The 18,125-nt window shown below is 42.9% G+C and overlaps 1 protein-coding gene across 8 annotated transcripts in view; it reads right to left on the bottom strand.

The window, feature by feature from the left end:
* MPDZ (multiple PDZ domain crumbs cell polarity complex component) overlaps positions 1-18,125 on the bottom strand; it is a 3,829,210-nt gene that overhangs the window by 1,960,644 nt on the left and 1,850,441 nt on the right. For all 8 annotated transcript variants that reach the window (XM_044061234.1, XM_044061239.1, XM_044061240.1 and 5 more), the window contains one exon: positions 8,212-8,631. In XM_044061234.1, the coding sequence (XP_043917169.1) occupies positions 8,212-8,631 (420 nt within the window). The remainder of the gene's footprint in view (positions 1-8,211; positions 8,632-18,125) is intronic.

Raw genomic sequence — 18,125 nt, 5'->3', positions numbered from 1 at the left:
TGCTGAGGGAGTGTGCTCATTTTTTGCTTTAACTGAGACATTAGAAATTGCTGATATTTTAGCATGTGGAATTGGCAATTTAGTGCCCTCATAGCTAGAGTGGCTGAGGTGTAAACCTTTTTCTCCCACCTGTCTAGTGCTCTGGAGTCCCTTTCAGAGGGTACATGATTTTTTGCCATAGAAGCCTTAGCCCCTTTGGGACCCTGGGAGATGGTCTCTGGATCAGCAGCAGGGCTTTTATAAAGGAATTTGTGGGAATCGGGCACTCTATAGTATCTGTCAGGTTTGGCTGGAGCAGGAGGCAAAGAATCTGGGTTCAAATTGGATTCTAAGTAAACATCATCCACAATGTCTAAAACTGGGGGGATGGCAAGTGATCTGTGCTGGGGGAGTAAAAGAAACTCTCTGAGCCTTTTCTTTGAGTCAGAGTAGTCCTGACCTTCCCAGTGAAAATGTTCCCTCATAGTGTGTAAAGTTTCCACAAAGGAGTAGTCTTCAGGAGGAGAAGCTGAGGGAATAGAATCCTCAGCATCAGAATCTTCATAAGGGGAGAAGGAGTAATCTTGGTCCTCAGAGGAGCCTGAGGAAATAGACACTTGTTCAGAGGAGGCATAATCTTCCTCTTGTCTAGGCCTTTTGTTGGGTGGGGGTTGGGAACCCCTGATTAAAGAGATCAAATCTTCAGCCATTTTGAGCATCTGTTTCTTAGGCATGGGGCCTTGAACTGGAGACTGAAGTGCAGTCTTTTTAGGTTTAATAGGAGTCTTAGTCTTAGGATACGTTTTTATGGTGAGCGTTGTCGGTCTGAAGACGCCTTCAGAAACCGAAGGTGTTTCTGCAGTACCGACATCTTTATCAGCAGTGTCGTCGGTAGGGGCTAAACAAAATGGCTGCGTCGGCCTAGTACTTTCCGACAAAAGCTCTGAAGCGGTCTCGGGTTCCAGATCTGCGGAAGTCAGGGGCTGCGCCGGGGCCTCACTGAAGACCGGTGAACCGGAGACCGGACCAGCCGAGGCCTCGGAGTCTGGCTTGGGTCTAGGCTGCCTGTCCTTATCCTTGCATTTTTTTGTGCACGCTGGTTGTCGGTTGCTCTGACGGCATAGTGTAGTTAAATTTTCTACCGAAGTAGTGCCGTGCGAAGTCAAAGTGTCTTTTAATAGTACGCTTATTAAACCTAGCACAAAAACGACAACCAGTGACGTTGTGGTCAGGGCCTAGGCAAGGTATTTGCTTCCCACAAGAAATACAATTGTTAACTTTTTCTGACATCGGTCTGAGGCAAGAAAAGTTTCCCCAACGGGGTACTTAGCTTTATTGAAGACTTCGGATCTGAAATTTGACTTCGAAAATCTCAGGAGTCGGCCGACCAGCACTTGCGAACTGCTTCTGCTTCGGGCACCATGTGGCAAGAAAGACTGAAGAAAATGGAGTCGGCTGCATCTTATATACCCCTGGCGCACTGACATCAGGGAAGAGGCGACACCAACCGAGGCCAGACCAGGACTTTGGAATTCAGGCCGACTGCGGGACCACCTGACGACAGGATAACCCAAGTGTGATGACTGCAGCAGGGTAACACGATGAACACTGGGTGCCATAATCGACTCTCCAGCAGACACAAGCATCCTCCAAAAGGGCCTCATAGAAACAGACAACTGGTGCCAGAGCCATGGCCTCAAGCTAAACGCCAAAAAGTGTATAGTCATCTCCTTTGGCAAAAACAAAGTGCCCACAAATTACCACATAGGTGGTAATCCATTAAGTACAGAAGAAGTAATTAGGGACCTGGGGATCCAAGTTGATAGCAATCTCTCATTTGACAACCATGTGGCCAAAGTGGTTAGAAGAACATTTTATATAGCCCACCTAATCATGAAGGGATTCCCATCTAGATCAGGGGAGGTCATCGTGCCTCTTTACTCATCCCTCATCAGGCCCATAATTGAGTACAATGCCCCTTTTGGGATGTACCTTACCAGACACCTGCAGCAACTGGAAAGACCCCAAACGTACCTCACCAAGAGGATCAAAGGGCTCAAACAGATGCCATATGCTGCCCGGTTAAAGAAAGTCCAGCTCTACTCAGTGGCATACCGCCTGCTCAGAGGCGATCTGTGCCTGACGTATAAAGCCATGCCCAACCCGGAATTAATGGACATGCTGCACCTCATAAAATCCAAATCCCATCGAGCTATGCATTCGAGAGACTTGAACCTCAGCACAGAAATAAATAGGACATGCTGGAGGGACAGATTCATAACCCAGAGGCTGCCTTCACTCTGGAATAAAATCCCAGTCCAGGTTAGGCAGAGTCCCTCATTGACTCTCTTCAAGAGGAATCTTGATGAGTGGATGGAAGATCATAGGTTTACCCCGGGTATCACTTATGTGTCACTGTTAGACAGAGGCACAGTATACTAACCTCGAAAAAGGGCATAGCAAAATTAATTTAATATGGGTGGCGAAAGCCAAACACACTCTGGCTAGGCTTATAAATACCCTAGGGCAGATAGCCTAGTATGAACCTATGAACCCATGTTCGTACAAGCGCTCTTTAAATTTCCTTTTAGTCTTCCATACGTAAAACTGACGGCATTTGGTACACTTTCCCACATATATCACAATATTATAGTATTATAAGTATTATGGGACTTAGGCCGAAATCTCTTAGAATCAATCCCTTTCCACCACCATCCTGCATTGGGACAATTCTTACATTGATAAGTACCCCATTTCTTGTGTGTAATGCTGGCCCATAATCAATGGTAGGATGTTCAAAAATATTTTTCGAGGTTTTACAGCTTCTGAATACAATACGGGGTTTTACTTCAACAACTTTGGCCATTTCCTTGAATAAGGAGAAAATGTTCCAATATTTATAAATGATCTCTCTTATAAAACCAGCTTCATTACAAAATTGAGTAATAAAGGCCCCATTCAAATCATTCCGATTTCTTCCAAGGTTCCTATTGAATCCCAGTCCCTCTTGGGTCAGACTACCTTGGATAAGTGGAACAATATCACCCTTACTTCTTCTATCTTTGATGTCCCTCATAAAGTCGACCACAATTCATCAGGGTAACCTCTCCCCTGAAACATTTCTCCCATTTTTTCACATTCTTTACCAAATTCACTCCAATCAGAAACCATCTGGGCCAATCGTATATATTGCCCTTTGATATTCCCACTTTTTGATGGTTTGGGTGGTTGCTTTGGAAATGCAAAATGTTATTACTATAAGTGAGTTTACAGTATATTGTACTAACCCACCTCCTATTCACCACATCCTTATAGAGGGTAACATCAAGGTAATTGATAATACATGGTCCACCTGATAGGTAAATTTCAAAAAAAGGGTAGAATTATTCAAAAAGGTGATAAAACCATCTATCTCTTCTACTGATTTTTCCCACACAACAAAAACATCATCCAAAAACTGGAGATATAGCCTCCACTGTTTTACCCCAAACTGGGGAAAAAGAATGTGTCTCTCCCACTGCAACAAAATGATGTTTGCAAATATGGGGGCACAAGCCGCCCCCATCACTACACCCAGGAACCTATCCCTCCGGCATGTTTTATTCATTGTGATGACAAGGTTTGGGTTCCTGGAACGTGTGGCTCTGATGGATTGAGATTTCTTTAAGTGTAGCATGTCCAGCAACTCTGGGTTTGACATGGCCTTGTATGTTAAGCAGAGATCGCCTCTGAGTAGACGATATGCGACAGAGTATAGCTGGAGTTTTTTTAGTCGGTCAGCACAGGGCATCTGCTTTAGCCCTGTGATTCTTATAGTGAAGTGTTTCGGCATCCTTTCCAGTTGTTGCAGACATCTTGTGAGGTACATACCAAACGGGGCATTGTTCTCTATGATGGGTCTAATGAGGGATGAGTATAGTGGGACAATGACCTCCTTTTTTCTGGATGAAAAGCCCTTAGTGATGAGGTGTGCCACATAGAAGGATTTCCTGACTGTTGTGGCAATGTGGTTATCAAAGGTGAAACCACTATCCACCTGTCTTCCTAAGTCTCTTATCAAACTTTCGGTGTTTAGTGTACTGCCACCTATGTGGTAATTCATGGGTACATATTTTTCCCAAAGGGGATAACTATACACTGCTTGGCACTGAGCTTGAGCCCATGGCTTTGGCACCAAGCATCTGTTTCTGAAAGGCCCTTTTGTAGAATATCCACATCATTTGGGGATTCAATAATGGCTCCCAGTTTGCAGTTATCTGTGGACTTTGCTAGCTAAAGTCCCTTAGTGTTGGCCTGTACTTCAGAGAAGTAGATGCCAAACACCAGCAGTCCCAGGACTGAACCCTAAGATACTGTACTTGTCACTTGTCTGGAGATGGATTTGGAGTTGGCTACTTTTACAGTGTGCGTTCGCTCAGTAAGCCAGTTGGCAACTCATCGAGTGATGTAGGGATTTATGCCCAACTTAGTACGTTTAGCTATGATTCCAGAGTGGGGGATAGTGTTGAAGGCCTTGATGAGGTCCAGATAGGCTGTGTGGACCACCTTACCCTCATCCACAGCTCTGGAGACTAATATGAAGAAGTCAATCAGGTTCAGGAGACATGATCAGCCCTTCAAAAACCCAAACTCAGACCCTGGTGTTTGAAGGTTGCCAATGTCTTTGCTTATAAGTTCCATGATAATGCGTTCCATGGCCTTGCAGATCAGGCTCATCAGACTGATAGGATGGTAGTTCCCAGGATCCAAGGTGGATCCTCCCTTGTGGAGTGGGGTAACTGTAGCTATGCGCCACTCAGTGGGCACGAAGCCTGAGGCTGTGTTTAAGCATGACACTTAGGTGAGGTGCCATTTCATTTTGGAGTTCATGTAGTACACAGCCAGGGATGTCGCCTGGTCCCATGGATGCTGTATTCTTAGCTTTGGAGAGTGTGTTTTTTACCTGTGTGGCCGTGATTACGGGAATTTGGCAATCTTTCGGTATTGAGGTGGGCCCATTATGGGTGACAGGTAGGTGAAGTTGGCACTGAATCGATCTGCCAGGATATTGGCAATGTCCTTGGGATCAGTATATTTAATGCCATTCTGCTGTAGCTCAGAGCAGATCTGAGCATTGCCATTTAGATTCTTGACATAGCTATAGAATGCCTTTTGGTTGTCTTTGGAATCTTTGGCAATTTTATTTTCATGTACACGTTTTTACCACATTTGTCTAGTGCTTAGGAATCCCTATTTGAGGGGGTGGGATTCTTAGCAGAGGTAGCTTTAATTCCTTTAGGCCCTTGAGAAATAACCTCAGGGTCAGCAATAGGATTTTTATAAAGAAATTTGTGTGAGTCAGGGACTCTGTAGTACCTGTCCATCTTTTAAGAACCCTTCTGCCTTGGTGCCAGATAAGTTGCCTTTGTGCAAGAGGGCATCCAAAAATTTAGACTTGACATTGTCTGGCACGGGCTGTTCCTTATGCATGCCTTCTAATAACAGATCCGGTGACTGCTACTTTGCAAGAAGCTTCTAGGGCGTCAAAACTACAGTGCAAGGTGTGTTTAATTACTTGATATGCAGAATGCATTAACTCTTGTAACTCTTTAGATTCTGCACAAGAAGGAAAGGAAGACTTTTTTGTTTGAGGAGTTCCAGGGTATGCTTCTGAAATTTTAGCATATAGAACTGAAAACTTAGTGCCTTGATAGCAAGAGTAGCTGAGGTGTATACTTTTTTTTACCCCATCTGTCTAGTGCTCGGGAATCCCTATCTGAGGGGGTGGGATTCTTAGCAGAAGTTGCTTTAATTCTTTTAGGCCCTTCAGAAATAACCTCAGGGTCAGCAGTAAGATTTTTATAAAACAATTTGTGTGAGTCAGGGACTCTGTAGTACCCGTCTGGTTTTCTGGGTGTCAGGAGTCAAACTGGATTCCAGGAAAACATCCTCCACAACATCCAGGACTGGGGGAATGTCCAGGGTTCTGTGCTGTGGAAGATCTAAGAATTCCCTGAGTCTCTTTTTGGACTAAGGGTAGTCCTGACATTCCCATTGGAAATGCTCCCTTAAGGTATGAAGAGTTCCCCAAAGGAAAAATCCTCTGGGGGAGAGGCTGAAGAAATGGAATCCTCTACATCACAATCCTCATAAGTAGATAGGGGTTGCAAATCTTCATATTCAGATGCATCACACTCTTGTTCAGACCAAACTACTGGGTACAGATCTTTTTTCCTTTTGGAGGGGGTAGCCTGGCTTCCCCTGATCAGCATGATAAGGTCTTCTGCCATTTTAAGCATTTGAGATGAGGCAAGGAAGCAGGTGCCTGAGATTGGGTCATTGTTGTTTTAGGTGTGGTTCGTACCCTGGGCCTAAGAAACTCGGTCATTTTAGAAAGAATGGTAGTCGTGAAAGAAGACATTGGTTTGTGTTGAGAATCAGTAGTGTGAAGGACTTCCTTGGAAGCCGGTGCCTGCTCAGTGGCTTCAGACCCATCCAAGGTAGAGACGAATGCAGGATCCTTAGTCAAAGAAGGCATACCAGACTCCAAAAGGGTCTTGGTAGTGGCCTGCAAATCCACAGAAGCGAGCATTGGGGGCTGCAAAAGCACTTCAATGAGGACCGGCGAACTGACGACTTAGCTTAACGGGAGTGTTGTTGGTAGGTTTGAACCTGTGCAGTCTGTCTCTGTCTATCTTTCCGCTTTTTTTTTTCCAGAAGACCTGTTGTCTGATGGCTTACCGAAGCCATATCGGAGTTCAGCAACTATAAGGGAAAATATCTAGCTACAATAAGGGCCCAACAATGGATAGTTCTGGCATTGAACAAAGCACAGAAGCGACAGAGGCGGACGTCGGGGGCTGGGCCGAAACAAGTGACGCAGTAAGAATGAAAGTCTTGGTGTGGTATTTGCTTTCCACAGGCGAGACAATTGTTAACTTTTTTTGACATCAGTTAGTGCAAGAAAAAAGGATCCCCAACAAGGTACTTCGCTTGGCAATTACTTCAGCAAGAAGGGTTTCAGAACTACAGGCCTTAATGGCAGTACAACCCTTCCTAATCTTCCATCAAGATAGAGTGTCCATGAGAACTAATCCTACATTTATGCCTAAGGTGGTATCCAGAGTGTCTTTAAACCAGGCAATCCACCTACCTATCTTCTTCCCCAATCCACAGAACAGGGGGGAAAGACTGCTGCATACCTTGGATGTACATAGACAGTTGCGCTACTACCTGGACAGAACCAAGGGCAATAGAAAAACTGACCAGCTTCTAGTAGCTTATGCAACAGGAAGGGAAGGAAAAGCAATTTCAAACAGACAATCTCAAGTGGATAGGAAATTGCATAAGATTCTGTAACTCCTACCATGGAAAGCAAATTCCACAGAACATAAGGCCTCATTCTACAAGGGCTACAGCCACTACCACAGCTTTCTTACGAGGAGTGGCTACCAAGGACATTATTGAGGCTGCTACTTGGACCTCCGTGCATACATTTGCCAAGCATTATAACTTACCTCTATACTCTAGATCCCGAGCAGGGTTTGCCACTGCTGTTTTGCAAGGGATCCTAACTACACCATAATTCTTCTTCCTCCTCCCCTAGTTTGGCTATGGTATTCTACCCATTTGTAAGGACTGCAGATGCATCCTTGATGGACATAGTACAGTTTTGTACCTACCATAAATGTAGATGTCCGAACAGGATAGCATCTGCAGTCAGGATTACCCTCCCTCCTTCCCCTCTGTGGTACTCCTAGGTATTTACCCACCTAATAGCTAGCTGGGGGGGATCTCTTATGGTGTATTTGTTTGTATATATGTACATACATGCTTATTTTTTGTGTTTGCCTTCTACTTTTTTGGAAACATTGGCATTTATCCAAAAATTTAGCTTACCAAGAGGGCAACTGGCATCTGGGGCAAGAAACACTGAGGAAAATGGTGTCGGCTGATGCCTTTATACCCGAAGACCAGCAGAGATGACGTCGGGTGAAGTGCGACACCAGCCGAGGCCAGACCCAGACTTTGGAATCCGGCCGACCGAAGGGCTGCCTGACGACAGGACAACCCATTTGTAAGGACTGCAGATGCATCCTTGAAGGACATCATGTTGATACAGCTCCTCAAACAGTACATGCCATGAAATTATCTCAAAAGTACATTATGAAAGTATTCGTACACAATTATAACAAACATAAACACTGAGGACCATTAAGACTCCAATTAAATAAGTAGCTAATGGGGTTTTACCTTCACTGTAGCAGAAATCTGTTTAATGGTCACAGTTTCATCAGACCTCCTGCTGAGATTTTCTGCCACTGGTGCAGCTTCACGAACTGTATAACTATCCTTCCATGGAACAGACTCTGTCCCTGGCTGTTCATCAGCAGCTTGTTCATATCCAATACCTTTTTCTTTAAAATGGGACTTCAAGTCTAAACCATATTCATTGGAAGTGGTATGCTCCATTTCTGTTTGTTCAGGCTCATTAAGGCTCTTGCTGGAAGTATTAAGGTTTAACTGAAGGCTTGGGGATGTCCAAGGTTGAGAAACAGGAATTGATTTCTCCTCTGGAAATGATGGTTCTTCTAATGCAAAATTGGAAAGTGAGGAAAATTGTACGTTTTCACCTGGTTCTTCTTCTTCTTCTTCTTCTTCTTCTTCTGTAATCTAATAAAAACAGAATATTACATAAGACGTGTTTTAAATGTTTGAGACAGAATACTGCCATTACTGCTGATAACATCAGTGGACAAACTACGTCTGCATTAAGTAAACTAGCATGTAATCTACATTACCTCATGAAACAAGAAAAGAGGAATCAGATAACAGATATAGCAGTAAAAATGGGCTTGAATGATGCAAATTTACAATTACTACAAAAATCAACAATGCGAATTCAGAAACTTGCAGAAGCCGCATAGTACAATTAGCAAATACAAAATACGGCTATGTCACCTGTGAAATGTACCAAAAAAGTGGACTAAAGCTTACAGCAGTAGAATACATGGGTTTATCCTTATTTTTTGTTCTGTCTAATGCCTACCTGTTTTTTCTTTTCAAACAGTACTTACGCCAGACTTGAGAAGTCACTGAGAGATTTGGACATCATATTTTTTTTCTTTCTTTCATTTTGTTTTGTGGGGTTTTAAATGCCATCTTTTACTGTTTTTCAATCTTCACCTGGGTTTCACAGAGGAGGACGGATGGAAAGTGCTGGCCTTCCTACAATTGCTATGCATGCTTTTAAGGTTTTGTAAAGCTGCACAGACTTTTGTCTTTAAATATAAAAATGATTAAATAATAAAATCAAAAGGCATTATCTTTTCAAATACTTAAAGCACGTGGTTGCTGAAATTTAATGCTTACAAGAAATATGTCTTTCAACTGATAAGCATTCCCTTCTTTGTACTAGAAGGTATTACAAAAGAAAGTGTTTATTAATTTGAAAAGTAATGAGTCATCTGGGGTGGTTTGATGTTACAGAAGGATGACATGAGTTGCAGATCAAATCAAAGATCAAGATGGTGGATTTGTACCTTGGAAGCTGAAGATCAAAGAACAGTTAACACTTCCAGGATTAGTGCAGACTGCTTTTAAAGCTTAAGCCACCTGTTTTTGCTGAATGTAGCTACTTTATTACACTCACTACATTACACATATATTGCTTTCAGCAGGAGATTTTAATATCCAATTACATACGTCACCTCATACAGGCAATACTAGAAAATCAACAGATTTCTTTAATGATGCATAAACTGACTGATTACTAAGCATGCACGTTCCCTTCATGTGATGCACACACCCACACAGATTTAAAATACAAGCAGCATACTAGACTGGAGTACTTTTATTCTAGTGTATTAAAGTTTACCCTATATTAATTGGACCATGCTCTACTCTTAATAAAAGTCTCAGTAGTTAATTAACCTTAAACCAGAGCTGTGAAAATGAATTCACATATGATAATGAAAGAATTCTGGAGAATGGCTGAATTACAAAGGCACTTTACCAGTTTTGACATAAGTGGCTTTTAATTAATTTATACTAGGTAAACAGTTAACTTACAGGTAACAAGGTAAAACAAGCACACTGCATAGATCAGTGAATGGCATAGCTCAACATTCTGAAGAACTAAGGTTAAACACAAAAATATATTGCTCAAGGTAATCATGTTAAACAGTGTAAGCAAAGTACTGAAACAACAATATCAACTCAGGCAGGACTTGCAGAATGAGCATTTACTATGATGCAGAATAAGAGTTCATAACAGTTCTGTTTAATAAACTAATATTCCAATAATGCCATTACTGAGATTAGACAGGATGAGTCTATATTACTACATCAAAGTTTTATTTCTAAGAATATCCAGTCATCGATCCCTTTAAATAGAGCATCCATTCATCGAACGTTCACATCAGCAAACAGTTTTCATAGGGAAAGGAATTACTTGTCCACAACAGTGATCATCACACACACTACATTATTTCAACCCCACCGAGGTACGAGGCTATACTCCCCACAAACACCTTACTTATATATACCAACCCTTAGATCACACTACAGTGGGGAAAAGGGCAAATTTCTAATGAAGGCCAACTAACTCCCTTCCCTATGAAAACCATTCGCGGATGTGAATATTCGATGAACGGATGTTTGATGTAAAGGGGTCAATGATTAGGTATTCGTGGAAATAAAACTTTAATGAAGTAATGTAGACCAAGAAAGGATACACATTTAATATGAAACTCTTGATTTAAGATTGTCTGTGTTTTCATAAATCTGAGTTTAAAACAATCAAGCCTCGAAAATGAAGCTTTGCCGTTTAATACAAATTACAAAATAGATTTGACTTATCTCAACTGGAATTTGACAACCCTTCTTTGCAATAAATAACTTTGGACTGACAAATTGTGAAATCACCTGTCCCCTTATGTAATCCTGTAGATCTGTATAAGAAATATTAAAATGTAACTGTTAATTATCTGAATAATTTAATAAAGTGACCAAATGCTCTTTACTAACCACGTTTCAGCTGTCAAAATATTTAAGATTACAAAGCCAGGGAAAGACAAGCATTTGAAAGAAAAGTATTGTCCTATAGTTTTATTAAACAAAGGTTGTTAAAATGTGTGCAAAGTTTTTTTTTTTTTTTTTTTTTAACTTTTCTTCCACAAACAATTCATCTCTCCCACTTTGACATTATTCCCAGTAGGAACATGTCAACAGGTAACCAGACTTTATGGTGTTTTTTTCTTATGGCTCAAACAACTATGATCAGAATGAAGAACCAGCTTTATGTTCACTGGGCGTTCTTAAGGCATTCAGCATGGCAGACTGAGAGCATCTACTGTTGCTATTAAACAGGTAAGAAACTACTAGTCTAAATTGTCTTATTTCAACAATTCTCCTAAATCAGCTTGAACCTCAGACAGAACGTAAAACTCAGAAATGAGGGGGTGCATCAGGAGTGTCCATATCCCCCATTCCCCCTCTTATTTACGCTCTGTACAAAATATTAAATTTACTTCAACATGACTTGCAGAAATACTAAGGGAAAGAAAATACAATTTCTTCTTCAAACAGACAATATGCTACTTGACCACTGCTAAAGCCACAGATTCATTAATACATTTTATTATGTAGAACAAAATATTAGATAAATACTCTAACTCCATGTAAAAAATGGGAAAAGGGGGTTGTGGACAGATGGATGGATGAGGCTTTAAAATAAACCCAAATTAATCTTAAGACAGTGCCTTTATGTAAAAATGTTATTTACTACACTAATGCCCAGACTAATGCTGTTTTAAAGTTTAGGTTGGCTCTATAGGACCACTGTTGAAGAATCTGTGAAAAATTATACATGACAGACAATTTTAGACTTGGTTAAAAACAAAACTCTATAAAACTTTCATTCATAGGAAGAAGAAACTTTATTAAAATGAAAATATTTCTTCACTGGATTTTTTTTTTTTGTTAAAAAAAAAAAAAGTTATGTACTTACCATAACGTTCCATGTGAGTTGTTCATCTTGCCTTCATTCTTTACTGATGGGGGGTTCAGAGACGATCCCTCAGCTCCAATAAGGCCAATTGCAAAGCTCGAGGTCTTCAAATAGCTTGAGACCAAGCCCGTATCCCACGATGCACCTGTGAATTACCTCAGATCTTGTTTGCTACGTATACTAATACCATATGTCATTCTTACATTCCTAGAAAAAAGGATGAGAAGGTTTGAGTAACCAGGATGGAACCAGCATCTCGGTCATCTATCAGCCGAGGAGGGGGGAGGGACATAAAACTGAAGGCAAGATGAACAACTCACATGGAACGTTATGGTAAGTACATAACGTCTTTATGTGAAGTTATTCAATCTTGCCGTTCATTCTTTACTGATGGGTAGCGTCCCAAGCACCATCAATCTTGGGTGGCTCACGGGAGTACATTTCTCAGAACCATGGATCCAAGGAAGGCCCTGTCCCTGGAGGCCTTGTCAACTTTGTAATGAGTGATAAAGATAAGAGGTTTTGACCAAGTGGCTGCTGCACAAATATTATCAACAGGAAGTCTGGCAGAAAACCAGATCAGGTAGAAACTTCTCTGGTTGAGTGAGCTTTAATCTTGTGTTGCAAAGGTATATTGACAGCTGAATAGGCAAAGGTGATTACAATCAGATAACCATTTAGACAGAGTTGTTTTAGCCACTTATCTCCCTTTCCTGGAGTCTGAAAATGAAACAAAAAGCTGGTCTGATTTCCTGAAATCTTTGTTCTATCCAAATAGAATCTGAGCTGTCTATGAATATCTAGTTTGTGCAGCATATACTCTAAATTTTTGGAATGACTGGGGAAGAAAACTCGCAAATCAATAACTTGGTTAAGATTGGTTTCAGTGCAAACTTTGGGCAAGAATGAGGGATTTGTTCTAAGTGATACTCTTTCAGCATGAAATATCAAATAGGGAGCCTTGACGGATAAAGCCTGAAGCTCTGACACTCTGTGGGCAGAAGTAATAGCTACAAGAAAGATGGTCTTCCAAGACAAAAATCTGAGATCACAAGATGAAGCTGGCTCAAATGGCGGAAGAATTATATGTGAAAGCATACAATTTAGATCCCATGGAGAATAGGGTGAATTCACAGGAGGTCTAATATGAAAAGTCCCTTTGAGAAATGCTTTGGATAACTTGTGAGACATGATATTCAAACCTTCAAATCTAAGATGAAAATTAGAAATAGAAATCAATTGAACCCGAACTACTGCTGCTGCAGGTCCTTTGTTAAAAATCATAGTCAAGAATTCTAAGATGGAAGCCATAGGGGCTTGGTAAGGATCAATATTATTTTTTCAGGCCCATATGGAAAATTTCTTCTATTTGCTCAGATATAGTTTTCTTGTAGAAGTTTTCTGAGAGGACAAAATGATCTGTTTTGTATCACTGGAAAGGTTATGGAAGCTGGCTATGATGGGAACTGGAGCAACCAAGCTGTCAGCTTCAGGGACTGCAGAGAAGGATGAAGGTCCCCCGACGGGTGTGTCAGAAGGTCTGGAACTGGGTCCAGGGATCCAAGGATTCTCCAAAAGATGAAGTTGAAGGAAGGGGAACCAAATCTGAAAAGGCCAATGAGGGGCTATAAGAATGATGGTCCTTCCCAGAGATTTTGCTTTCTGTAGAACCATGGGTATCAACGGGATTGGTGGAAATGCATAGATGAGACCCAGAGGCCAATTGTGCATGAGTGCGTCCCTTGGGGCTTCTCCCAGAGGGAGAATGATGGCAAAGTAGCTTCTGCATTTCATGTTTATGTGACAGCTAAAAGGTCGCAGCAAGGCTGGCCCCACCTGCGGAATATCCTGTCTGCAATTTCTTTCTTGAGGGACCACTCATGGGGCAACAAGATTGCTCTGCTCAGTTTGTCTGCTATCACACTGGATCTCCCTGGCATGTGCGTTGCCAACAGAAAGCGCTGGGTGGAAACAGCCCACTGCCAAATTCTGACAGCCTCTCGACAAAGGGGGTAAGACCTCATTCCTCCTTGTTTGTTCAAGTAGCAGACCACCGACATGTTGTCTGTCTGAATCGCAATCATACCCAGACAAACAGATTCCTGAAAATACTGCAACGCCAAAAGTACTGCTCTCATCTCCAGGACATTGATATCCAGATGTGTCTATTGATCGGTCCATGTGCCTTGAGCAGTCTTTCCCTAAACCCCCCCCAATCAGGGAAGCGTCTGTGGTCACTGGGGCCACTGGAGAGAGTAGCACAAATGGGCATCCTATCATGACAAGAAGTGAGGTCGATCACCACTGAAGGTCCTTCTTTGCAAGAATTTGTGATCATTATGGCATGATTCATGGGGAGCTCTTGGTAGGACCACTGAGTGAACAATAGCCATTGAAATATTCGCATGTGCATACCAGCAAGTGGTATGTCTAGAAATGCTGCTGCCATCATGCCTAATACTTTCAGAACTTCCGATGCTGGTGCTTTGTCCTCTGATATCAGGATGCTGACATGTTGACGAAGAGAGACTCTTTCTATTGGAAGCCTTAGAGTGGTGGTGGTGTCTAATTCTGCCCCTATAAAAATGATATGCTGCAATGGCGACAAGGCAGATTTTTCTGAGTTGATTATAATGCCCAGATGATTGCAGAATGACAGAGTGGACTCCCTGGCCTGAATGAGATGATGCCTGGTGGTGGCGGTAAGGAGCCAATCACCTAAGTACGGAAACACCTGGAATCCTAGACGCCTCAGGTGAGCCGTAGCCACTGTCATGCATTTGGTGAACACTCTGGGGGCTGTAGTGAGACCAAAGGGCAGGGCTCGAAACTGGTAATGATTGGCTCCCAGCCAGAAGTGCAGGTGATCCCTGGATGGCCTGGCCATTTTTATGTGGTAGTATGCATCCTTGAGATCTATCAAACACATCCAATTGTCTTTCCCTAAGAAGGGGAGTATAGACTGAAGCATGACCATGCAAAACTTCTCTTTCTTTACACAGTGGTTCAGTCTGCTGATGTCCAATATGGGTCTCCAGTCCCCCATTTTCTTTGGAACCAAAAAGAATCTTGAGTAAGTACCGGATCCTGTCTGGTCTGCTGGGACTGGTTGGATGACTCTTTTTCTTAGCAACATTTGGACCTCTATTGTTGCCTGTTCCCTGTAACTTGCTGGAACGTCCGGGATTTTTCTTATGATTGGAGGGTGTGTGGCGAATGGAATGAAGTACCCTCTGGAAATGATACTTTGTACCCTGCAGTCTTTTGTTATATTGAGCCAGGAATCTGGGTACAAAGATAAGCGACGCCTGACTGCCTCCAGAGTAGGACAGTCGGGCCTCCTCTCAGGAGCACTGGTAGGGTGTCCCAGAGAAGTGATCCCAGTCACCCTGGTGTTGTGGACCCCCCAATGCTGTGAGGGCGGCATCTTCCATTATTACCCCGTCCTCTGCCCCTGGAGGGGGGTTCCCCACGTGTGCCCTGAAAGGCTCCTCGGGCTTTTCAGAACCACATTTTTCCTCCCCTTCGACCTTTTAGGGTATGGTTGGGTAGGGGTGGAAAAACGGACCCCGACGGCAGATAAAGTCTCTCCATTCTGTTCACATCTGGTTAAGGTTTCCTTCACTTTAGGCCCAAAAAGGGACGAGCCATCAAAGGGAGTGTTCACAAAGGAAGACTTGAAGGGCTCCACGAAGGAACACAAGCGCATCCAGGAATGTCTCCTAAGAGCAATTCCTGTACCCACTGCCCTACTCGTTCCATCAGCTGCATAAGATATGAGGCACATGGATGAGCTGACGACAGAATGTAGGGTAGCAAGCTGGGCCGTAACTTTGTCGGAAGCTGCTGCAGCTACTGTACCCTGAAGAGTATGCCCCAACTCCTTAAGGAGATATCTTCGCAACCTAGTAAAATGGGTTAAGTAGTTCAGCGAACAGAGAGCAAAGGTCACTGAACTGAACATGTGCTTCTCATATCTATCCATAATCCTGGAGTCTCTGTTATGAGGATGATAGACGAGGAAGTCTCAGACATTTCCTTCTTGGTGGCCGCTGCCACCACCATGGTATCAACCGGAACACATTTAGTTAAAAATGTTTTGTCAGGTGGGGCTGAAATAAATTTATTAGGCCTCCAAGGGACAGGCTCCATAGTATCCGGAGACTCCCATGCCCTTCGTGAGACCAGCTGCATCAGCCTTTTTTAGGGTTGAGTCACCCAAGAGGTGGAGGGCTGAGACACGAAAGCCTTCAGGAGAACTGACTCATCCTCAATAGGGCTTTTGGACTGCCAGTCACCCCTCTGCCTAAGGATCTCAAGTATCTCAGCAAATGAGATATCCTCAGAGGGGGACCGTGGGGACCCTTCTGACTCATCTAAGTCAGTATCTGATGTGAGAGACTCCTGTGGGGAGTCTAGGTGCTTCCTCTTGCACAATCTCTACCTGGGAACCTCATCAGTGGGGGTTCTCTGGTGAAGTCTTGGAAGAGCAGGGGCAACCCATTAGGGCTTCCTGAGGCTCTGGGGTCTCTACACTTGGTCAGGACATGTGAGGCAGAAGCAGACACAGGCACTTTTGGGGAGGAGTGCAGACCCGAGGTCGAGGATGTCCTAGGAGACATGACTCTCCTCATGGCATAGAAAGCACCTCTGCTCCGATGTGAGGGAGCTGATGGATCTGAGGAAACCATTGATACCCCCAGCATCGGGACAGTGGGCTCTGAGCCTGAGGTAGGAGCCGAGGCCCCAAGAGACAAGTCAGAACCGACAAGTTGGTCTGACTGTCCTCCACAGACCCAACCAGAGACAGTGTCAGCTCCTAGAATCCTCGATAGGCACCAAGGATTTCAGAGTACATGGAGCTGAAGACACTGGAGCAGGCATTGGCTCCGAGGGTTCCACTAACACCAGGTCTGCCTCCTCCGGCTCCGAACGACCAGCATGACTCAGAGGAGGAATAGTAATAGTTGGTGCAATGGTCTTCAGCTCCGAAGCCATTTGGGTCAAAGCCGATAACATTTTGGCTAATGCCTGTGCCGACAACAGCTTCTGTACCACACGATCCAAGTCCAGATCCGACAGGCTGATAGATGATCGAGACGATTGTACCTAAGGTGGTACCAACTGGAGAATAGGACTCTTTGGCACTTCAAAGACCGGTTCCAAGACTGGGGACTGGCTCCGAAAGGAAGAGTCTGTTGGCTCCGAGGGCAGTGGAGCCAAAGTCAATGACTTTGATTTTTTTGAGTCGGATGTTTTAGAAGACTTTGAGGACCTACTGGAGCCACCATGGTCACTCAAAACTTCCTGAAATAAAGGCTTCAACAAGCCTCTATCGATCAGTTTCCTCTTCCTTTCCTGCAGGACCCTAGAGGAGAAGGAATGACAAATGGCACAATCGTCTTGCAAATGCAGAGCCTCTAGACAATAAACACAGTTGACGCGGCTGTCCGTAACTGACATTTTCTGGCCACACTTAGGGAACTTTTTGAACCCAGATTTGGGGTGCTTATCTTGATCCGCCATAATAAAGTTAGAAAATATTTACTGCTACCACACAAAAAACAACAAGAGTAAATTTTCACATAATAGAAAAAATAGCAGGTAAGCCTTAATAAAAACAGGCTAAACCACACACACACACACAAAATATGTGATACACAAAGCAGACTATGCCAACAAAGATAGCTGCTGAGAAACAACAATCCTATAAGTAGAGTACACTGTAAATTTAGACAGTAACAAAATGACTAAACGTTATATAAATACAGAAGGCTAGACAGACCAGACAAAATCTAAGTACAACTATCTTAGAAACGTGACAAAGGTCACTAAATAGCACAGCAAGCTGAAAAAAGGAAAAGCAATAAGCTTATCTATATAGACAAAGTTTTACTGTACTGAGCCTTACATAAAAAAAATGAAGGCTAGACAGACCACACTTATAAGAACTACAACTAACTAGGCCTAAAAGAGGCCAACTAGAAATATATGAAAAACAGTAAATGGGAGGGAAACAGCAAACTAAAAGCTATAAGAGCTTTATAAACAAACCTAACTATACTATCAAAAACTTTTAAGGAATTTTTAATGAAAACACTTTTCTTATCTTGCCCGAGCTAAGTCAGAACCTCTGATCTGTTGCAGCAGCAAACTA

This window comes from Protopterus annectens, chromosome 2.part0 (genome assembly GCF_019279795.1).
Source record: "Protopterus annectens isolate FY-2018-M chromosome 2.part0, PAN1.0, whole genome shotgun sequence".
Taxonomy (NCBI): domain Eukaryota; kingdom Metazoa; phylum Chordata; order Ceratodontiformes; family Protopteridae; genus Protopterus; species Protopterus annectens.
Note: the sequence above shows the minus strand (reverse complement) of the source record. Positions and strands in the feature narration are given on the sequence as shown.